The sequence below is a fragment of the Periplaneta americana genome, chromosome 12, assembly GCF_040183065.1.
Source record: "Periplaneta americana isolate PAMFEO1 chromosome 12, P.americana_PAMFEO1_priV1, whole genome shotgun sequence".
Taxonomy (NCBI): domain Eukaryota; kingdom Metazoa; phylum Arthropoda; class Insecta; order Blattodea; family Blattidae; genus Periplaneta; species Periplaneta americana.
In genome coordinates, this window is record NC_091128.1 from 171,796,244 (window position 1) to 171,817,225 (window position 20,982).

At 35.7% G+C, this 20,982-nt stretch overlaps 2 protein-coding genes across 5 annotated transcripts in view; one reads left to right on the forward strand and one right to left on the reverse strand.

Annotated features, from left to right (window-relative positions):
* LOC138711188 (peroxiredoxin-6-like) overlaps positions 1 to 20,982 on the reverse strand; it is a 57,354-nt gene that overhangs the window by 29,217 nt on the left and 7,155 nt on the right. For 2 of the 3 annotated variants that reach the window (XR_011335358.1, XM_069842550.1), the window contains exon 1: positions 13,056 to 13,206. The exons of the other annotated variant lie outside the window; for it this stretch is intronic. Coding sequence is in view for 1 of the 2 variants with exons in the window: in XM_069842550.1 (XP_069698651.1) it covers positions 13,056 to 13,138 (83 nt within the window). In the remaining variant the exon portion in view is untranslated. Of the gene's footprint in view, positions 1 to 13,055; positions 13,207 to 20,982 lie in introns of those variants that run through there. 3 annotated transcript variants of the gene reach the window in all.
* Rab14 (RAS oncogene family member Rab14) overlaps positions 1 to 20,982 on the forward strand; it is an 84,634-nt gene that overhangs the window by 3,023 nt on the left and 60,629 nt on the right. The gene's annotated exons all lie outside the window — the stretch shown is intronic.

The following is a 20,982-nucleotide window of genomic DNA, read 5'->3' on the forward strand; positions in this document are numbered from 1 at the left end:
TGATTTTCATATATTTAATTTCAATTTTGTTAAAATTAAAAATTGAACGTTGCAATTCATCTCCTGAGGATGCCACCAGAGCTAAATCGTCTGCAAAAAGTAATGAATCTAGTTGTAAATGTCTGTTGAGTTATACATATCCATGAGGCAAAATGAGTAAATAAGAGTTGAAATTAAGAGGATCCTGACAAAAATGATTGGTTTAACAATTTATTTTAATTGGTCTACATTGAATAAATACAAACAAATATCATGAATCTATAACAACAATGTACAGTTTTGAAAAAAGGCTTAATAATGAACAATACAAAATTGTGGGTTAGTCGCCTTTGGCTCTGAGCCCTTCAATTTCAAGTCAGAGTTTGTGTGCACTCGATGTGGGTTTCTGGCGTCTTGTCAGCCCACTCGAGGTATTTGGATACAAGGGGGAAAATGGAGACGGTGTCGGGTGAAGTTCCTGGGTAGCTCAGTCGGTAGAGCGTTGGTGCACTAACCCAAAGGTCCCGGGATCGATACCCGGCCCCGGAACAACTTTTCCCTTGAAATTATTTAAGTTTTGTATGTCGTAAATATCTTACAAAAGAAGCAGTTCCAAGACATTGCAGTAGCCTATACAGAGGGGGCCGTAAGTAATGTCATTAATTTCAGGGGATTATTCTTTGAGATATTTCAAACAAAAAAAAGTTTAATACAATTCTTCTCGTTTTTGCTTCCTTTTTGAGATGAAAATTGTTTTATATTAAATACACTCAGGGACAAAAAAAAACCGGACACTTTAATATTTGCTGGTATTTTGCAAAACATTATCTTCTCATACAATATTATGGTAGTCATCTGTTGTTATGGAGACGTATATACATTGTTGATTGTTTTTTGTTTTATAAACAAGCCATTACAACCAAATATTCCAATTTTGCTTTCGGAGTCTCAGCTATAACAATTTTGTCTCAACCATTTTGTGCTTCATTATCGTTATCATTCGTTATTTCTTTATTTTTACATTTTCTGAGTTTAAGTGGGGTTGTAACATTTGTCTTAAAACAAGATGCGACCTGAAGATGTGGCTCGAGCTGTAGCCCTTTACGATGATGGACGCAGTGTACGTTACATTGCAAATGTTATGAATATGGCTAGAAGCACAACCCATGATGCCATAAAACGATATAGAGAGACCCTAGAATATACCAGAAGACCAGGTTCGTGTCGTCCAAGAGCTACAAATCCAAATGAAGACAGGTATATGGTGTTGAGAGTTCTTAGGGAGCGCAACCTGCCAGCTACTAGTGTAACCCAGCAATTTGTTAACATGCATGGACGCCCAATTTCGGCCAAAACAGATAGGAGGAGGTTGAAAGCAAGTGGACTGATATCAAGTAGACCTGCAACTGGTCCCAGACTTCTCAGGATGCATCGAGTTGAACGACTGCGTTTTGCAAATGATCACAGGGATTGGAGAAATGGACAGTGGAGCTGTGTTCTGTTCACCGATGAGTCCCGTTTCAATCTGTGCTCACCTGATGGACCTGAAAGAGTTTGGAGAAGGAGGGGAGAACGATTTTCACAGTGTTGCATTTCCGAAAATGTGCCGTATGGAGGTGGTGGAGTGATGGTTTGGGCAGGAGTGTGTACGGATGCTCGTTCAGAGTTGGTTTTTGTTGAAAATGGAAGACTAACAGCTGATAGGTATATAAATGAATGTTTGGCTGATCATGTTGTGCCATTTGGCCAATTTGTAGATGATAATTTTGTTTTAATGCATGATAATGCATGGCCGCATATTGCCCATGCGGTCGGAGATTATCTCCAAGAAGTGGGAATCCATGTTCTTCCATGGCCAGCAAGGAGTCCAGACATGAACCCAATTGAACACGTGTGGGGCATGCTGGGACGGCGTGTTAAGAATAGACAACCGGGACCAGAATCGTTACAAGAGTTGGGGCGAGCACTTGGCGAAGAAGAAGAAGACATTGCTAACCAAATTGAGAGCATGCCAAGACGTATGGATGCAGTTATTCAAGCCAGAGGGGGTAATACCCGTTACTAAAAAGAGTTTTTAATGTTTAAGGCACCATAAAATGAAAAAAAAAAACAGATCAAACGATGCCATAGTTATACGCCCTTTGTAATTTTTTGTAAATTTTCTCATTAGAGATTATTTTTTTCAAATGTTGTCGTATAAGGTGCTAAATGAAACATTATTTTGTTTAAATGGGTTTTGTTTCATTTTGAAATAATTGGCAACAAAATACAAGCAAATATAGAAGTGTCCGTTTTTTTTGTCCCTGAGTGTATTTCATAAAGTATTTTGGAAAGCCATTGATTGAATTCCCAAAATTCTCAGTCAATTTAAGAGAGCAATGTACAGCTAGGGCCATAAGTCACGTTACTCCTGTAATATTTTCAAATTTTGCAATTAATCAACTGCGAGTTGCTATGGCAGAAGCTTTCAGGAATATAACAGAAGATTTTCTTCGCAAAACGTCTCGTCGAACGTGCTCCCTCCCGAAATTCAATTCAAATAGTCCACCGTAGACAGCTGGAAAAAATTTTATCCCGCCATTATGTCATAAATTCATAAGTATGCCTACTTACAACAGCTCGTCACCATGGACTCGGGACAGCCGCTCGTACTGTGATGCTGCTTAATTGCTTGGATTGATATAGTAAATAGGAAGCATAAATGTATTGAACAAATCTTAATCTTTTGACATTCTTATTTGCAAACTACTAGGCCAAATACAGTTTCATATTTTTCCATCTCGGATGATTCCAAGTAACATATGATGCATATGAAAGTGTTTTTTACTTCGTGATTTCTATATAGCACTTGAAAAAGATAAGACATTTTATTAACAGATTTTGATAGTAGGATACACTTTATTGCTTATGTACACGTCATTTTTAGCCACTAATCGATGGAATAGGCCTACTAATAATATTACGCTATACTTTCCAAGTGTGTTTATCCTACGACGTTTTTCATGTAAGGTAGGCTAAGAGTTTTATAGGATAGTAGCAATATGAAAAAGTATAATGATTGTTCACTGTACAATAGCTTTTGTATGAACACCATTTTCGAAATACGCACACTGCAATAATAGTAATAGTAGGCCTAGTTATAATAATAATAATAATAATAATAATAATAATAATAATAATAATAATACTTCTCTACTTACAAATGGCTTTCAGAGAACCTGGAGGTTCATGCCGCCCTCACATAAGCCCGCCATTGGTCCCTATCCTGAGCAAGATTAATTCAGGCCTTACCATCATAACCCAACTTCTTCAAATATATTTTAATATTATCCTCCCATCTACGTCTCGGCCTCCCCAAAGATCTTCTTCCCTCCGGTCTCCCAACTAACACTCTATATGCATTTCTGCATTCGCCCATATGTGCTACATGCCCTGCCCATCTCAAACGTCTGAATTTAGTGTTTCTAATTATGTCAGGTGAAGAATATAATGCCTGCAGTTCTACGTTGTGTAACTTTCTCCATTCTCCTGTAGCTTCATTCCTCTTATCCTCAAATATTTTTCTAAGCACCTTATTTTCGAACACCCTTAACCTCTGTTCCTCTCTCAAAGTGAGAGTTCAAGTTTCACAATCATACCGATAATATAACTGTTTTATAAATTCTTTCAGTTTTTTTTTAAGTAGACTGGAAGACAAAAACTTCTCGACCGGATGATAGCAGGCATTCCCCATATTCATTCTGCGTTTAATTTCCTCTCTAGTGTCATTTATATTTGTTACTGTGCTCCGAGATATTAGAATTTTTCCACCTTTCAAAGAATAAACTTCCAATTTTTATATTTCCATTTCGTAGGCCTACTGTGTTCTGGCCACGAGACATAATCATATACTTTGTTTTTTCGGGATTTACTTCCAAACGTATCTTCTTACTTGCTTCAAGTAAAATTGCCGTGTTTTCTCTAATAGTTTTTAGATTTTCCCCTAACATATTCACATCATCCGCATAATAACAATAATAATAATAATAATAATAATAATAATAATAATAATAATAATAATAATAATAATAATACTATTAATATTAATAATAATATCAATAATATAATAATAATAATAATAATAATAATAATAATAATAATAATAATAATAATAATTTGAAAATGACATTTCAGTAGCTATATGAATAGTAGCATTCTTTTTCATCAATCAGCCGCCACTGATTTTGTTTACTACAGAAGCTGGTTCTGAAAGAGCAGTAAAATGGTCAGGTCAAAATCTCTATCTATCGGAATTAGAAAAAATATAGAAGATGAATTATAATATCTTTTTTTTTTTTACTCGTTTAACATATCTTCTGTGTGAAATCCGAAGGCCTGTGTACTATTGTTGAGAATGGTTCTATTGTTGTGAGCTAGATGGCGACTGTATATGTATTACTGATTTTTTATGAATATGATTTGGGTGATGAATGAGGCTTGTGATATTCAGGGATGTTATGGCCCGAATTTCCTGGCATTTAATAATAATAATTTAATAATAATAATAATTTATTTAATCTGACAGGATTAAGGCCGTAAAACCTTCTCTTCCATCCTACCAGATAGCACATAAAAATACAAAAAAGAAATACAAACATTTGCCTTACGGTTGAGGGAAAATCCTGAAAAACCTCAACCAGGAAATTCAACCCAACCGGGAATCGAACCCGGGCCCTCTGCGTAAGAGACCAACATGCTAAACTCTACACCACAGAGGTGGTCTATAATATCTTATTTTTCGCGTTTATCTCATAAATGGCAACATTTATCAGAAATTCAGAGTATTATTATAATAATAATTTGCATATAAAGTGCACATACTAGGCCTGCTTGTCTCATCCGTAAATAAACTCTTCTCGTTTCGTTAATAACAGAATACATAGCTATGTCCATTACGTCTTATTTGAAACCTAGTCTGAAATAGTAATCTTAGCTCTACTGAGTCATTCCAGTGTCCCAACTCATGGGTTGCATTTTGCGCCGTAGTAAAGGCCTGACAGTCCATGTGTCCTCATCAACTCTTCTGGCACTCGGAGTGTTTTGAAATTAGACCTAAGCCCTGATCGCAAGTATGAAACAAGGTTATCTAATGACTGTTTTTGAAGGACCTTCATGATCCTCATGCTAAACAGCACTTGTTTCAATTGAACTCAATTGAGAGCAATTTGAGAATTAGAGAGATTGGATTTCAGTTCGGTTACCCTTCCTTGCAAGAGTGTAACTTGCCTGCTTTGATTACACCCACATCTCTGTTTAATTTGTCTCTTCTTCAGGCCTTGTTTCATATACGTCTTCGTTCCATTCAGTAGGTGCGTATTGCCATTTTTGTCCACTGAATACTGTACCTTTCCAACCTCAATTTCCGAAGACTAGTCAGGATAGGAGAAGATGAATGAATGATGACCAATGAGAGGATAGCACTGTGCCAGACAAGTACCCAATCCTGAACTTGATAAGCGAACAGTAGTCCTGGTTTTTATGCAATTTTTTATGCTTTGATGTAGACCATTCCCTTTTCTCTCACCAAATGCATCGCAGACGACGCCCCGGTGAAGGATGACCAATCAGAAGATAGCACTGTGCCAGACAAGTACCCAATCCTGAACTTGATAAGCGAACAGTAGTCCTGGTTTTTATGCAATTTTTTATACTTTGATGCAGACCATTCCCTTTTCTCTCACCAAATACATCGCAGACGACACCCCGGTGAAGAATGACCAATCAGAGGATAGCACTGTGCCAGACAAGTACCCAATCCTGAACTTGATAAGCGAACAGTAGTCCTGGTGTTAATGCAATTTTTATACTTTGAATAGACCATTCCCTTTTCTCTCACCAAATACATCGCAGATGACACCCAGTGAAGGATGACCAATCAGAGGATAGTACTGTGCCAGATAAGTACCCAATCCTGAACTTGATAAGCGAACAGTAGTCCTGGTGTTAATGCAATTTTTTATACTTTGATGTAGACCATTCCCTTTTCTCTCACCAAATAAATCGCAGACGACGCCCCGGTGAAGGATGACCAATCAGAGGATAACACTGTGCCAGACAAGTAGCCAATCCTGAACTTGATAAGCGAACAGTAGTCCTGGTTTTATGCAATTTTTTATACTTTGATGTAGGCCATTCCCTTTTCTCTCACCAAATACATCGCAGATGACACCCAGTGAAGGATGACCAATCAGAGGATAGTACTGTGCCAGACAAGTACCCAATCCTGAATTTGATAAGCGAACAGTAGTCCTGGTTTTATGCAATTTTTTATACTTTGATGTAGACCATTCCCTTTTCTCTCACCAAATACATCGCAGACGACACCCAGTGAAGGATGACCAATCAGAAGATAGCACTGTGCCAGACAAGTACCCAATCCTGAACTTGATAAGCGAACAGTAGTCCTAGTATTAATGCAATTTTTATACTTTGATGTAGACCATTCCCTTTTCTCTCACCAAATACATCGCAGACGACACCCCGGTGAAGGTGACCAATCAGAGGATAGCACTGTGCCAGACAAGTACCCAATCCTGAACTTGATAAGCGAACAGTAGTCCTGGTGTTAATGCAATTTTTTATACTTTGATGTAGACCATTCCCTTTTCTCTCACCAAATACATCCATTATTTGTATAATATTTTAATCGTTTTTCTACACAAATATTGCCATTTTAACGTAGTACACTCCAACCACCCCTTCAATATAGACTCCTCTATACCTGCTAATTCCGGATAAGAGTGGCCTTGTGATGGGCTACATGGAAACTACATCAGGTAAAAAGTGTACCACTTAGAAAAAATTATGTAAAATTAAATAAACTTAAATGTTGGTACTAGAATTTAATTTAATTACTAGTCTAAATATTAAGTAGTACAAAACCTCTTTTCCTACTTGGCATTTTTAAGGGCATTTTTGAAAGATTTTTCGGTCATAAATGCGTTGTTTTTAGGACATTTTTTCATGATTAATAGGTCATCAAAATCCTAGCCCTAGTGATAACGTCTTGGCATTTTCTTTCAGTTCCTTCATATTATAATTATTATAATCGCGTACTGAACTATGCTACAGTCATCTTTGGCCTTGGCAGTGTGAAGTGACTCAATTACAAAAGATAAACAGAGGATGTTCTGTTTGTTGGTGTAACCAGACGGCAATTTAATCAAGCGCTCGTGCTAAAATTAGTGAAATTATTTCATCCTTGATATACAACGTTGTGCATAATACATCTCACTGCATTTGTGTCCAAGACAATATCTAGCGTGTCTGATCGTGGAGCGACCGGGTCCGGGTTCTAATCCTGGTTGGGATAAGTTACTTGATTTGGGTTTTTAGGGTTTTTTCCCTCAACCTAAGGGAAGAGGACGATATTTTTTGGTGAAAAATGAGTAAATTAAAAAAAAATCTTTAGAATACTCTGTGATATGTGTGGAATGCATTGCATATCATTTTGTGGGTATTTGTGCCCTTATCGGATGTTGAGTCGCCATTTTTAAACTTCCTGCGTTATGGATTTTTAAATCACACGTCCCTTTTCATTGTCGTTTCCGGTAAATTAAATTAAAAAAAAAAAGTCTTTAAAATACTCTTTAATATGTTTGGAATGCATTGCATAACATTTTATGGGTATTTGTGCCCTTATCAGATGTTGAGACGCCATTTTTAAACTTCCTGCGTTATGGATTTTTAAATCACACGATCCCTTTATCGTTGTTTCCGGTAGCTTAATTTTTTTTTGCTACATTGCCAGATAAAAATGGATATAATTTCTGGACTATTAAAGATACATGCATGAAATTTAGAACACACATTCTTTAGACTATTAGGAAACTTTTCCTTGTAACAGAATTTTGTTAATGGATTTCATTTTTAAAATATGCCCGTTTGTTTGCGAAAAAGGAAATAAAAAAAGTGTTATTAAATTTTAATTGTTTATTTTACAAACGTAGGGACTAATATCAAAATTCTGTTACAGACAGATTGTAGAGCATGCTTTTGCAAGTACATTGCAAAAAATTGTTTGAATCTATCTTTAAAAATGGTTTATATATCGGTTTTAGTAAAATCCTACATTGGGTATATTTTTTTTTTTAATCTGGGCCCCCAAATAATTTTTTTCAAAATATTTATATTTGGTTCAGTTGCTACAGCTATGAGCTCTCTACATACAAAAAATTAATAATATACACCGAATAGGAAAAAAGTTTAAAAAAATGCCATCCTCTCCCCAGAGCAAATGCTGGGTAACTTTCGACGCTGGACCCTGGACTCATTTCGCTGGCATTATCACCTTCATTTCACTCAGACGCTAGATAACCAATGCAATTCATACAGCGTCGTAAGATAATCAGTTTATAAAAAGACAACACCGCTGCTACAGATGCCAGCATAATTTGGCCGCTTCTGTAGCTCAGTGCTGGTCTTCCATCTGGGCTGTAGGGGTTCAAACCCCGGCGAGGTCGTGATGGAATTTGTGGTCAACAAAGCACACGTTGCAGATGGTTTTTCTCTGCATACTCCCATTTCTCTCTTATCATTCTACCAACACCCTTCACCTCCCTTTCATTTTATTTCATTTCATCTATCTGCAATAGTAAAAACAGGCTGGTGTGAGGTCTTCGGGTAGTAGGGGTTTCCGATGCTGATAGAGAACGGCTTGGAGCTCTGGACCCCTAGGGCTCATCAGGGTATTCGTCCGAGTAACGGGACCTGGCTATAATAGGAGCTGAGATAGGATGGCCATATGTCAGCATCGGATTCACGAATGTCACCCAGGCCACATGTCGTACTTGGACAATCATCGCTAGGGCTAGGATTTTGATGACCTATAAATCTTGAAAAAATGTCCTAAAAACAATGCATTTATGACCTAAAAATCTAAAAAAAAATGCCTTTAAAAATGCTCTAAAAATTGATCTTACATAATTGGCTTAGCAGGAAAAGAGGTTTTGCACTACTTAATATTTAGACTAGTAATTAAATTAAGTTTTACATAATTTTTTCTAACTAGTACACTTTAATTAATTATTTTACCTAATGTAGTTTCCATGTATGATCGTTCACCTCTGCTTCGGCATATGGACGTGAGGTCAGCAGTCAGCTGGTTGGTCTTGGCCCTACATGGGCTGTAGCGCCATAGATTTACTTTACTTTTAGTTTCCATGTAGTCTACCACAAGGCCACTCTTATCCGGAATTAGCAGGTATAGAGGAGTCTATATTGAAGGGGTGGTTGGACTGATCCATTGCATGGGGTGTACTACGTTAAAATGGCAATATTTGTGTAGGAAAATGATTAAAATACGAGTATTATACAAAATAATGGGTATTAATGGACAAAATATGTAAAGAAAATATCGAAGGAGATAAATATTATTTTACATTAATAATGGGGATTTACGGCCAAAATTAAATGAAAATGCCTAAAAATGATCGAATAAAACAAAAGACGCTCTTATGAGTTGAAACAGGCAAAAAATAAAAAAAAATGCCCTAACAAATAGGTATGTCTTAAAACGCTCAGTTTATCACATAACCTATAAATACTAAAGCAGCAATGTTTCTGGCTTACTATAAAAAAGATGCAATTTCATCAAAATCCTAGCCCTACTCATGGAAGTGAAATAACCCTGCAGGTTTGCAGAGTGAATTGATCATATTGAGTATAACAAAAAAGTCTAATACCATATCGATGGGAAGTTTAAAGTTTTCGAAGAAAATTTTTTTTTCGGAAAGTTTAACGTTGTCGTTATGGATAATTACTATGCATAGGATCTTGATTTCTGTCAATGCTAATAGAGAATGTAATAAAGAATATTTTTTCCTGTGTAATATTTCGATAGGATGTGCGGTTTTCGTGTAAATAAATACAAAGTATTGCAAATTTGTTGCTTCACTAACGACTATAGCGAGGATCACTTAAGAACAGTTCCTAAACAGCAAATATTGCCGTATTGTCAGTGTTGCCAACTGTTACCAGATATCACACTATTCTACGTACTGAATGACTTATTTACTTACCGTACTTTACCTTTATGTTGGAAAGTTATACTAAATATTTCAATAATTAGTAATATATTTTCGTAGGCAAACTATACGAGAAAGGGATCAACATGTTAGGTATTTTGTCTGGCAATATGAAATTCATTAGTTTTACTAAACAATTCAGTTACGAGACCTAACCTAAAAATGTATTTTGTTTGACCACATGAAATTATTAGTACCAACTCCGGAAACTTACCTGACTATAGTCTTGAATTATAACCACAAAGCAACACATGAAATAACTATTATGTATTAATTTTAATATTTATATTAATTATTTGTAGGCTATGCTCGAATTTCACTAGCTTCCAGAAACCGGCTCAGAAATCTAATACAATTTTAATTTCATGGAACTCCAGTACCGACAACATTTGTCTCAGCTGCCAACATACCAGTTACAAAATCACTACCATTTGTAGCATTTGTCAGTATCGAAATTCGAAACGAAGTTGGCAAAAGAAAATTCAACCTGCAAACTAGAAAATCACCACAATCCACTAGCATATGTAGTAATGGGGGAAAAATGGTTAGGTTTAACCCTTAAGGTATGAAGTAAGCTGACCCGGACTATAGACGTGACAACACTGATCAGCTGTCCTCAACATTTTTTTGATAGGGGTAGGGGATATTTGATAGTCAGGTCGTCTTGTGCCAGTATTACGTGAATATCCAGTGGTAGTGTTTGAGCCCTCCGATCTTAAGTGAAGCTTATGTTGCTGTTCAACTTAGTGTACCGCAATGCCGAAATTTTCTGATTCGGAATGTCTGGATATTATTTCAATTTACGGAGAGACGAAATGCAACTCGAGTGCCGCTGAATGCTTGTATGCAGAAAGGATTCCGGTAGCATAGAACCCAGTGCAGAGATATTTATCGCTGTCGTCCACACCTGTGGAGTAACGGTCAGCGCGTCTGGCTGCGAAACCAAGTGGCCCGGGTTCGAATCCCGGTCGGGGCAAGTTACCTGGTTGAGGTTTTTTCCGGAGTTTTCCCTCAACCCAATACGAGCAAATGCTGGGTATCTTTAGGTGCTGGACCCCGGACTCATTTCACCGGCATTATCACCTTCATTTCATTCAGACGCTAAATAACCTAGATGTTGATACAGCGTCGTAAAATAACCAATAAAATTTAAAAAAAAAAATTTATCGCTGTCCGCTAGCTGGTCCGTGACACGAGCAGCGCAATGCCAACATTTCGCAGTCGTGGTCCGACAACGGCCTGAAAAATTGTCGAGAGGGAAGAGAAGATTTTAAAGTTGATCTAGAAAACCTGGGCGGAAATAATCGCTTGATTGTGCGGTACGTAACCTTTTGTTTACATCCGACGTAGGATGAACTTAATGCCTCCGTGTGGAATCTTGGGCATTGCCACGTTGCCACCGAGTTTAAAATTTCGATGCACGGCGTACCGTGTAGACACAAAATCTGTGTGCAACTTAATTGAACGTTCGTTTTGAACTTGATTCTTTCAATATTCTCTCCAGATTGCATGCAAAAACTCATGGATAATTGAAGCGTGGTTGAGAGAAATTTTATATAACATTCTTATTGAATTTGGTATTCCCAAAAAACTAGATCGATTAATTGAAATGTGTATCAATGAAACTTACAGCAGAGTCCGTATAGGCCAGCTTCTGCCTGATGCTTTTCCAATTCACTGCGGGCTAAAGCAGAGAGATGCACTATCACCTTTACTTTTTAACTTTACTCCAGAGTATAGCATTAGGAAAGTTCAGGATAACAGAGAGGGTTTGGAATTGAACGGGTTACATCAGCTGCTTGTCTATGCGGATGACGTGAATATGTTAGGAGAAAATCCACAAACGATTAGGGAAAAACACGGAAATTTTACTTGAAGCAAGTAAAGAGATAGATTTGGAAGTAAACCCCGAAAAGACAAAATATGTGATGTCTCGTGACCAAAATATTCTACGAAATGGAAATATAAAAATTAGAGATTTATCTTTCGAAGAGGTGGAAAAATTCAAATATCTTGGAGCAACAGTAACAAATATGAATGACATTCGGGAGGAAATTAAACGCAGAATAAATATGGGAAATGCCTATTATTATTCGGTTGAGAAACTTTCGTCATCTAGTCTGCTGTCAAAAAAATCTGAGAGTTAGAATTTATAAAACAGTTATATTACCGGTTGTTCTGTATGGTTGTGAAACTTGGACTCTCACTTTGAGAGAGGAACATAGGTTAAGGGTGTTTGTGAATTAAGTTCTCAGGAAAATATTTGGGGCTAAGAGGGATGAAGTTACAGGAGAATGGAGAAAGTTACACAAGGCAGAACTGCACGCATTGTATTCTTCACCTGAAATAATTAGGAACATTAAATCCAGACGTTTGAGATGGGCAGGGCATGTAGCACATATGGGCGAATCCAGAAATGCATATAAAGTATTAGTTGGGAGGCCGGAGGGAAAAAGACCTTTGGGGAGGCCTTGACGTATATGGGAGAATAATATTAAAATGGATTTGAGGGAGGTGGGATATGATGGTAGAGAATGGATTAATCTTGCACGGGAAAGAAACCGATGGCGGACTTATGTGAGGGCGGCAATGAATCTCCGGGTTCCTTAAAAGCCATTTGTAAGTAAGATGCACCTTAAGGGATTTAAGGAAGCAATTATGAAGTAATTAACGAGAAACCTCCGCCGTGTTAAATTTAAATGAGGGGCTTAGCCTAGCCTATGAAGACGGAAATTTTAAAAAGAAATATTAAAACATTTATTTAAATCCTAAACATCCTTACAATTCTAACTATGCTCACAATAACAATCACGAACAGCACAAACGTTTCACACAGTTATTGCGTTTCGACGAATCTCCTGTCACTTTTTTCTTTCAATTAATTACATTTTATTATCACCTATGGACAACCTCGCTCTCCTGACTTCAATATTGGACACTTCCCCGAGGGACACAATGCAGACTCTCATGTTATAATTTTCTCGGCACTATAAAAAAGCAGAGGTAACTCACGAGTCTCCCTGCCATTCGTAAAACTTGATGGGCCCCTTCGTGGTGTTGGCAGAGAAGTTCGGGATAGTTGCTCCTAGCCTCATGTCGAACTGCCGGTGGTGGTGCTATGATCGTAGCGGAACACAGACTGATGCTGCATGCGTTATCCGCGATCTTTTAAATTACGACACAGAAACGACGCGTCCATGGTCATTTGCGATGTTGGTCATAGGATCGCATTTTTTTTACACGCTTTCAGACTCGCGACTGTTTTTAGTAATTGTGCGACCGATGATTCCCTGTACAAATTAGTGAACTTCGGAGCAAGTCTGGCGAGAAAATATATCCTGCCTCTTTTTGGGAGGATATGTGAGGGTTCGAGTCTCGGTCAGGCCCCCTAGTGACAATTATTATTTATTTATTTATTTATTAATTTTTTATTTATTTATTTATTTATTTATTTATTTATTTATTTATTTATTTATTTATTTATTTATTTTTATTGCTAGTAAGTTTGAAATGGATACAAATTAATAAATAGGCCTACAATGAAAGATAAACTAGCCCACTCCTGAATGAGTAAGACTCGTGCTCAGGAGGGAATTCCAATACAGACAAAAATAAAATTAAAATTGAGAGTGAATACAGATTAAATAGTGTTTAATATGTTTAAACCCAAACTATAAATTCAATACAATTTTATTTAATTGTTTTATTAATTTGGAGAGGATTCGTGATTGAAATATTACTGGAATAAAATTTGTTTAATAATCTAGGACCTTGACTCATGCTATGATAGAAAGCTGCATTGGTTTTACATTTTGGTTCAGACAAACGCACAGAATTCATATTTTTTTATCTATATTATGGCTTACAAGGTCGCAGTTGAGGTTTACTTTGGGATTCTTTCACATTGGTATCAATATAATTCCGTCAACATCTCTCCATTCAATTGCCATTTCATCATCATTTCTCCGAGTCAGATCAGAGGTACGTGCGGTTGCCTACATACTGAATTCCTTCGATGCACAGCATACTTCAGCACAGTTGGCCTATATGTCGGTTAATGCACTGGATTTTATTTTGTTTTATTTTAATTGAGTTATTTACGACGCTTTACCAACTGCTATGGTTATCTAGCGTCTGAATGAGATGAAGATAATGCCAGCGAAATGAGTCCAGGGTCCAGCGCCTGAAGTTACCCAGCATTTAGTCTTTATGGGTTGAGCATCAACTCCGGACAAAACCTCAACCAGGTAACTTTGTCTCAACCAGTACAGCTCGTTTTATGATCAGGCGTGCTTACCGTTACACCAAAGCGATGGACTCAAAATATTTCTAAGGGAAGGAAATCCAAAATAAATAACCAGACGCAAACAAAATCTCTTACCATTCCAAAATAAATAACCAGACGCAAACAAGATCTCTTGCTATTCCAAAATAAATAACCAGACGCAAAAGAAATTTCTTGCCATTCCGAAATAAATAACCAGGCGCAAACAAAATCTCTTGCCATTCCAAAATAAATAACCAGACGCAAACAAAATCTCTTGCCATTGTTGACAGAAAACGCGTGAATAATGATTAGAGAACTGTTAAAACAATTATAATTATGACCAAAAATATGCTTTTAGAGCCTATACCATTTTCGTAAAATATGATTTAATGCTAAACTACAGGGGCATACGCAAAGGAGGTTTACCGGGTTTGAACTCCCCCAACCCCTTGAACTAAAAAAAAAAAACAATATACATGTTTAGATTTGAATATGTTTTTATCCATAATCGTTTCCCTTCTCTAATTTTTCACAAAATTTACATCTGCATAAGGCATAGTCCTACCTCTCCTTCAATATAATTCCTGTGCTTGGTGCTGCAGCACGTTCGAATTATAAGAGTGCTGTCTTTATTATATACAGGTTGTTTCAAAAATACGGGGCATAATTTCAGGTATGTATTTCCCACATGTAGACAATCAAAATAGTTCATTACAACATGTGTCCGGAAATGCTTCATTTCCGAGTTATGGCCTTCACAACATTGAAATTCACCGGAACGTTTTTCTTTCCGCAGATCGTTGTCATTACAGAAGATGTTCAAAATGTCCACCTCCTACTTGAATACAGACCTCACATCGATGTCTCATTGACCTGCGAACACGATCCCAAACTCCAGGAGTATTGCGTGTGTCCTCAGAACATGCCATAATTCGATTCCGAAGGGATTCCAAATCAGGCACCGGAGACGAATAAACCATGATTTTAAATGGCCCCACAAGTAGAAATCGAGACGGTTCAGATCAGGTGAGCGTGGAGGCCAAGCAATTGGGCCACCTCTACCTATCCATCCTTCAGAAACCTTCGATCCAATGGAAACGGTAATGGAGACGTACAAATGTCTTCCGATCTGGACATTGTCGCTGTGGGTACCTCTCCTGGTACAAACGACGAGCCAGCGCAGCATTGCCGTCCGCCTTACCGTACATGAAGTGTATCTCTGCCAGCTCTTGATTTGAATACATGTCGCACAGTCTAACGCCTACAGAACACTGAATGTAACCTTCGCCTCGGAATGAACTGTCAGAGTGTCCTCTTAATGTCTCCTTTGACGGCAACGACCTGCAGAAAGAAAAACGTTCCGGTGAATTTCAATGTTGTGAAGGCCATAACTCGGAAATAAATCATTTCCGGACACATGTTGTAATGAACTATTTTGATTGTCTACATGTGGGAAATACATACCTGAAATTATGCCCCGTATTTTTGAAACACCCTGTAGAGACCTTGTGACTAGTACCGACCTTGTAATAAAATGAAGCCAACACAATATGAAATTTAACTTGTTGTGAAACATATTGAAAAGGTTGTTTTGACAGTTTTACAGTGTAGATGTTAAATATTGTGCATTGTCGATTTTAAACTCATTTTAAAAGAGGTATTCGGTATTCACCTATTCGTTAGATTGAGTTCTGACTTTATTGTGAAACGTTCGTTTAACGTTTTGTGCATTTGACAGTTCATATTTTTAATAATAATACTAATATTAATAATAATAATAATAATAATAATAATAATAATACACAACATTTAAAATACCGATAATGTAAATTGTAAACAATTTTAATAATGAATAAATTCTGCGTACGCCACTGCTAAAATACGGTAAAACATGCGTTTATACGACCACTAAAATCCGTGTCGTGTTCAGGAAAGCTATAAATGTGTTTAATTTATCTTAAGTTTGTAAAAAGAGAGCAGGATAAAAATATGACGTCATAGAAATCCGAGCCCTAGTTATCATAGTAGTATCACAGTCTATTATAACAGTCACGAAGCTTGAGTTGATGAGGTTGCTAGGAACAATAGACTGTGCAGATACTATTTCGCATTGCCTGTAATGAGGCGATAGTAGTGATCCTAGTGGTTAGCAACTATCTATGAATGCATATTTATTACATATTCAGCTTCGTGACTGTATATACTAGACTGTGGTAGTAGGCTATCTTATTTAATTGTTCAAACTTATGTAGCAAAGTTTTTCTACGTATTTGAAAGCCAGTGAAATTAAATATAGCACCTTATACATTAAAATCAACTTCCTTTCTAAAATAGTTTGTGTGTAATGTGTTAATAAGTAGCCTACAGTCAGGTTACGAGAGCAAACCGCAGAGTTTAAGCTTGCTAAAGGCGTGACTTAATGCACACAAACAATTAAACCGTTCAGGAATTTTTGTGAGTTGTTACACAATGATAAAGTAGGTGACTTCAATTATAAAATAGCAACAGTTTCCCATTTAGGAAAGCGAATTGTACAAAAAGTATCATACGAGCTAGAATAATTCTTCCTGTACGTGGCTAGATAATCGATTTACCGCTCAAAAATTGGGATTCAAAATAAGACAATTTTAAAAAGAATTGAGTGACTCTACGTTATACCAGGATGGTGATAATGATTATGATGATGAAATGTATCCATTTTAATGAAGTGCTGTATCCTGGTGTTTTTTTTAAACTGGGCCTCAATTATTTCGAAATTAAGTTGTTTCAGCAATTGTATTGAAATCTTCTCCTGAGCACGAGTCTTACTCATCCAGGAGTGAGCTACTTTATATTATATTGTATTACCTTGTATTCATTTCAAACTTTGGGGAGAGTCGGGTAGTATCGGACATCGGGTAGTATCGGACAATGCGTTTCTTTCATCTACCACCATATGGTAGTACCTGAATGGCATGGTTACGTTTCTCTACGCCACAGCACAGAAACGTAACCATGTCAATCAGGTACTATCATCGTGTGGTAGATGAAAGAAACTCACTGTCCGATATTACCCGATGTCCGATACTACCCGACTCTCCCCTACTAGCAATAAAATAAATAAATAAATAAATAAATTGATAAATAAATAAATAAGTAAATAAGTAAATAAATAAGTAAGTAAGTAAATAAATAAGTAAATAAATAAGTAAATAAGTAAGTAAATAACTAAGTAAATAAGTAAATAAATAAATAAGTAAGTAAATAAGTAAATAAATAAGTAAGTAAATAAATAAGTAAATAAATAAATAAGTAAATAAATAACTAAGTAAATAAGTGAGCAAATAAATAAATAAGTAAATAAATAAGTAAATAAGTAAGTAAATAAGTAAATAAATAAATAAATAAGTAAGTAAATAAGTAAGTAAATAAGTAAATAAATAAATAAATAAATAAATAAATAAATAAATAAGTAAATAAATAACTAAGTAAATAAATAAGTAAGTAAATAAATAAATAAGTAAATAAGTAAGTAAATAAATAAATAAATAACTAAGTAAATAAGTAAATAAATAAATAAGTAAATAAGTAAATAAATAAGTAAGTAAATAAATAAGTAAATAAATAAATAAGTAAATAAATAACTAAGTAAATAAGTGAGTAAATAAATAAATAAGTAAATAAATAAGTAAATAAGAATTAAATAAGTAAATAAATAAATAAATAACTAAGTAAATAAGTAAGTAAATAAGTAAATGAATAAATAAATAAATAATTAAGTAAATAAATAACTAAGTAAATAAATAAGTAAGTAAATAAATAAATAAGTAAATAAGTAAGAAATAAATAAATAAGTAAATAAATAAAGAACTAAGTAAATAAATAAATAAGTAAATAAGCAAAAAAATAAATAAGTAAATGAGTAAATAAATAAATAAATAAATAAATAAATAATAAATTAATTAAATAATCCACTAGAGCAAGTTAAATTTAAGTCCTATTATCTCAAAACTACGTCTCATGGACTTGATCCACTTTAGCTGTGAACGCCTCATATATTGAGTTTCATCGTGAAGTTAAAAATGGGAAATCTGCAAGCTGTGTGGTATACTGTACTTTCTACAGTTACCTATGTTCTCAAACATAGTTTAACTTCACAAATCTCTCTGAATAATCTAACTTGTATTAAATTTTTCCGTCATACATTTTATAACTAGCAGCAGATGCTCTATAGGATCTATTCCAATGAAAGATAAGCTATATTTTAATGTCACATTAAACGGTCAAGTAGATCATTAAACTTGTTTATGAGTTTGACATATTTTACAAACACAGTTCAATGTCATTCTGTGTAAAAAACAGAGATTCCAAATTTACTGCTTATATAATATTGGAGATAAAATAATGTCGCGATGCTGCGGTCGTACGTGTGTCATTTCGTAGGCTGCGACATCCATTTTACGAGAACTGGATGCTATTTTTAGAATATGTAGTACGTGTAGGACAATTATCTGAAAATTAATCACACTTCCTTCTCGAATGAATGTGTAGATTAGATTAGGCTGCAAGCACAGCGCGGCTTTGAAGATCTATTTGCGCTCCCTACCTTAATCCCTATAATATCAAGCATCTTCAGCAAGAGCTGCTATGACGCCAATCTGGACTTCAGAAAGCAGACTTATTTCCATTAGTAGCTCAGTGGCGGCTCGTGCCGGATAAATTAGGTGAAGGTCAATAGAATTCTAGGTAATTTCCTGGAATCGTTATATACCCGTGACGTCGCGAATGCTTTTGTAACCTATACGATGGGCATATTGAATTAATGTAATATATTCACCATTTTCTTAAGTTTTATGAAAAGCACAGCATATAAAATAAACAAATTTTCAACATTTTCGGAAGCTACGTCCCCTTAATCCCGAAGAATTCACTGTCCCAACAAAACTTCCACACAATACATACCACAACATAATAAAACAACCACAAGTCCACATGACATAAAAAATACAAAATCTAACACATTTTATACAACACATCAAATTAAAAGAGTACACAAGAAATAGGACCCATAACAAAATGCAAAATCACAATCATAACCGTAAACTGTATTCATATTTTAAATTAACTTCGGAACATGCAACATCCAATATAAGCTTACCTCTCCAGTAAAATCAAGCAGCTACGATTAAATCAAAGCAGTATTCTGTTGAACAGAAAACTTACACTTGAACGGAAAAGAAAGGGGCATTAGTAATTTCATCTCTTACAAGTTCATTGATGCATTCAGAAATACAATCAATTATTTCATTTTGAATCGTTTTAGATTTCCCAGAAAGAACAGGCCTAATTTTTTCATAGTGATTTCTAATTTTCATAGGGCCAATGAAATGAGAGCCAATAATTCTTTGAAATTCCCCCTGTTCTGTGACGAAATACTCTCATCATGACCGCGAAAAGCCAACTCCTGCTTGCTTAGAAACAATACCGTATCGATTGCGGTGTGCATTACAAGTCTATTTAAACGTACGTTTTCATTAAATTGACTTACGTATAACCTATAACTTTCCTTTAGTGCATCTGCAATGGTGTTCATGTTCTTCTGCAGTGCCTTTAATTGCAAAATACATTTAATGTGTTCAGCTGAATCTGCATGGCTGTAAAGACCGCGATGGACATTTCTGAAATCGCAAAATCCAGTTGAATTCCAAGCGGGTTTCTTGTTCCCCAGAAGAAGACAAGGTCAACAATATAACTTCTCGTTATAGTGACTCCCACATAACCAGTTGCAATCGGCATATCACGAATCTTGAAACTGAATATTGTATGACCGACCACCACTTTTCACTTTTTTCATAGTTATATTAATGTGACTTGTTGTTCTGCGGTATTTTAAAATATCTTGCTTATCTTCTGCACACCAACGAGAGAACGGTGTCTCCAAAAGATTACACACTAAATCGTTTAACGGATTCATGTTTTCATCGCATTAATACACGTAGTATCACCTTCACACTTCGCTGCACTTGTCACAACAAAGAATACGTAAAGCGAAATCATTGGTCAGCGCGGGTCAAATGTACAACGTAGTTTCAAATGTTATGCCAACTTTCTTTATTACAGGGTACTCAAATTATTTCAAAATCCATACAAAACATAATATTCAAGAGGTGCTAACGTTAAAAAATACCAAAATATATACTTTATATACTAAATTTAAACAATATTTAACTTCTTTACAGAATATTTTATGTTTTCTTATTTAGTTGCAAAATATTACAGTTTGCCACCCTGATCCAATGTTTGGACGAGAGAGAGATTCTGTCTTTCAAGAATAGAGAAAGGAGATGAATGCCTGCTCCACAGACCCTCATAATAGCCTCGCAAAAGGGACCAGTAATTCATAGTAAGCAACTCGTTGTCATGGCAACCGGGTGTGTTTACTGAAGGCGAAAAGGAAAGCCTCATTCGGACCTTCAGCTGGTCTGCTAGCCACGTTGCCTGACTGGTGAGGGGTTTGTGTGAAGTACTGCAGTGAACGTTAACTGAGCGGATTACGCCGAACAAGATATTAAAAAATAGAGCAAAATATGGTTTAGTGAAGAATTCATTTTATTCTAATTTCTTGATAAAATATATTTTATTAAAGCACGAAAAAAGGGGTGAAGGTGGCCTTCATGTACTTCACTTGAATAA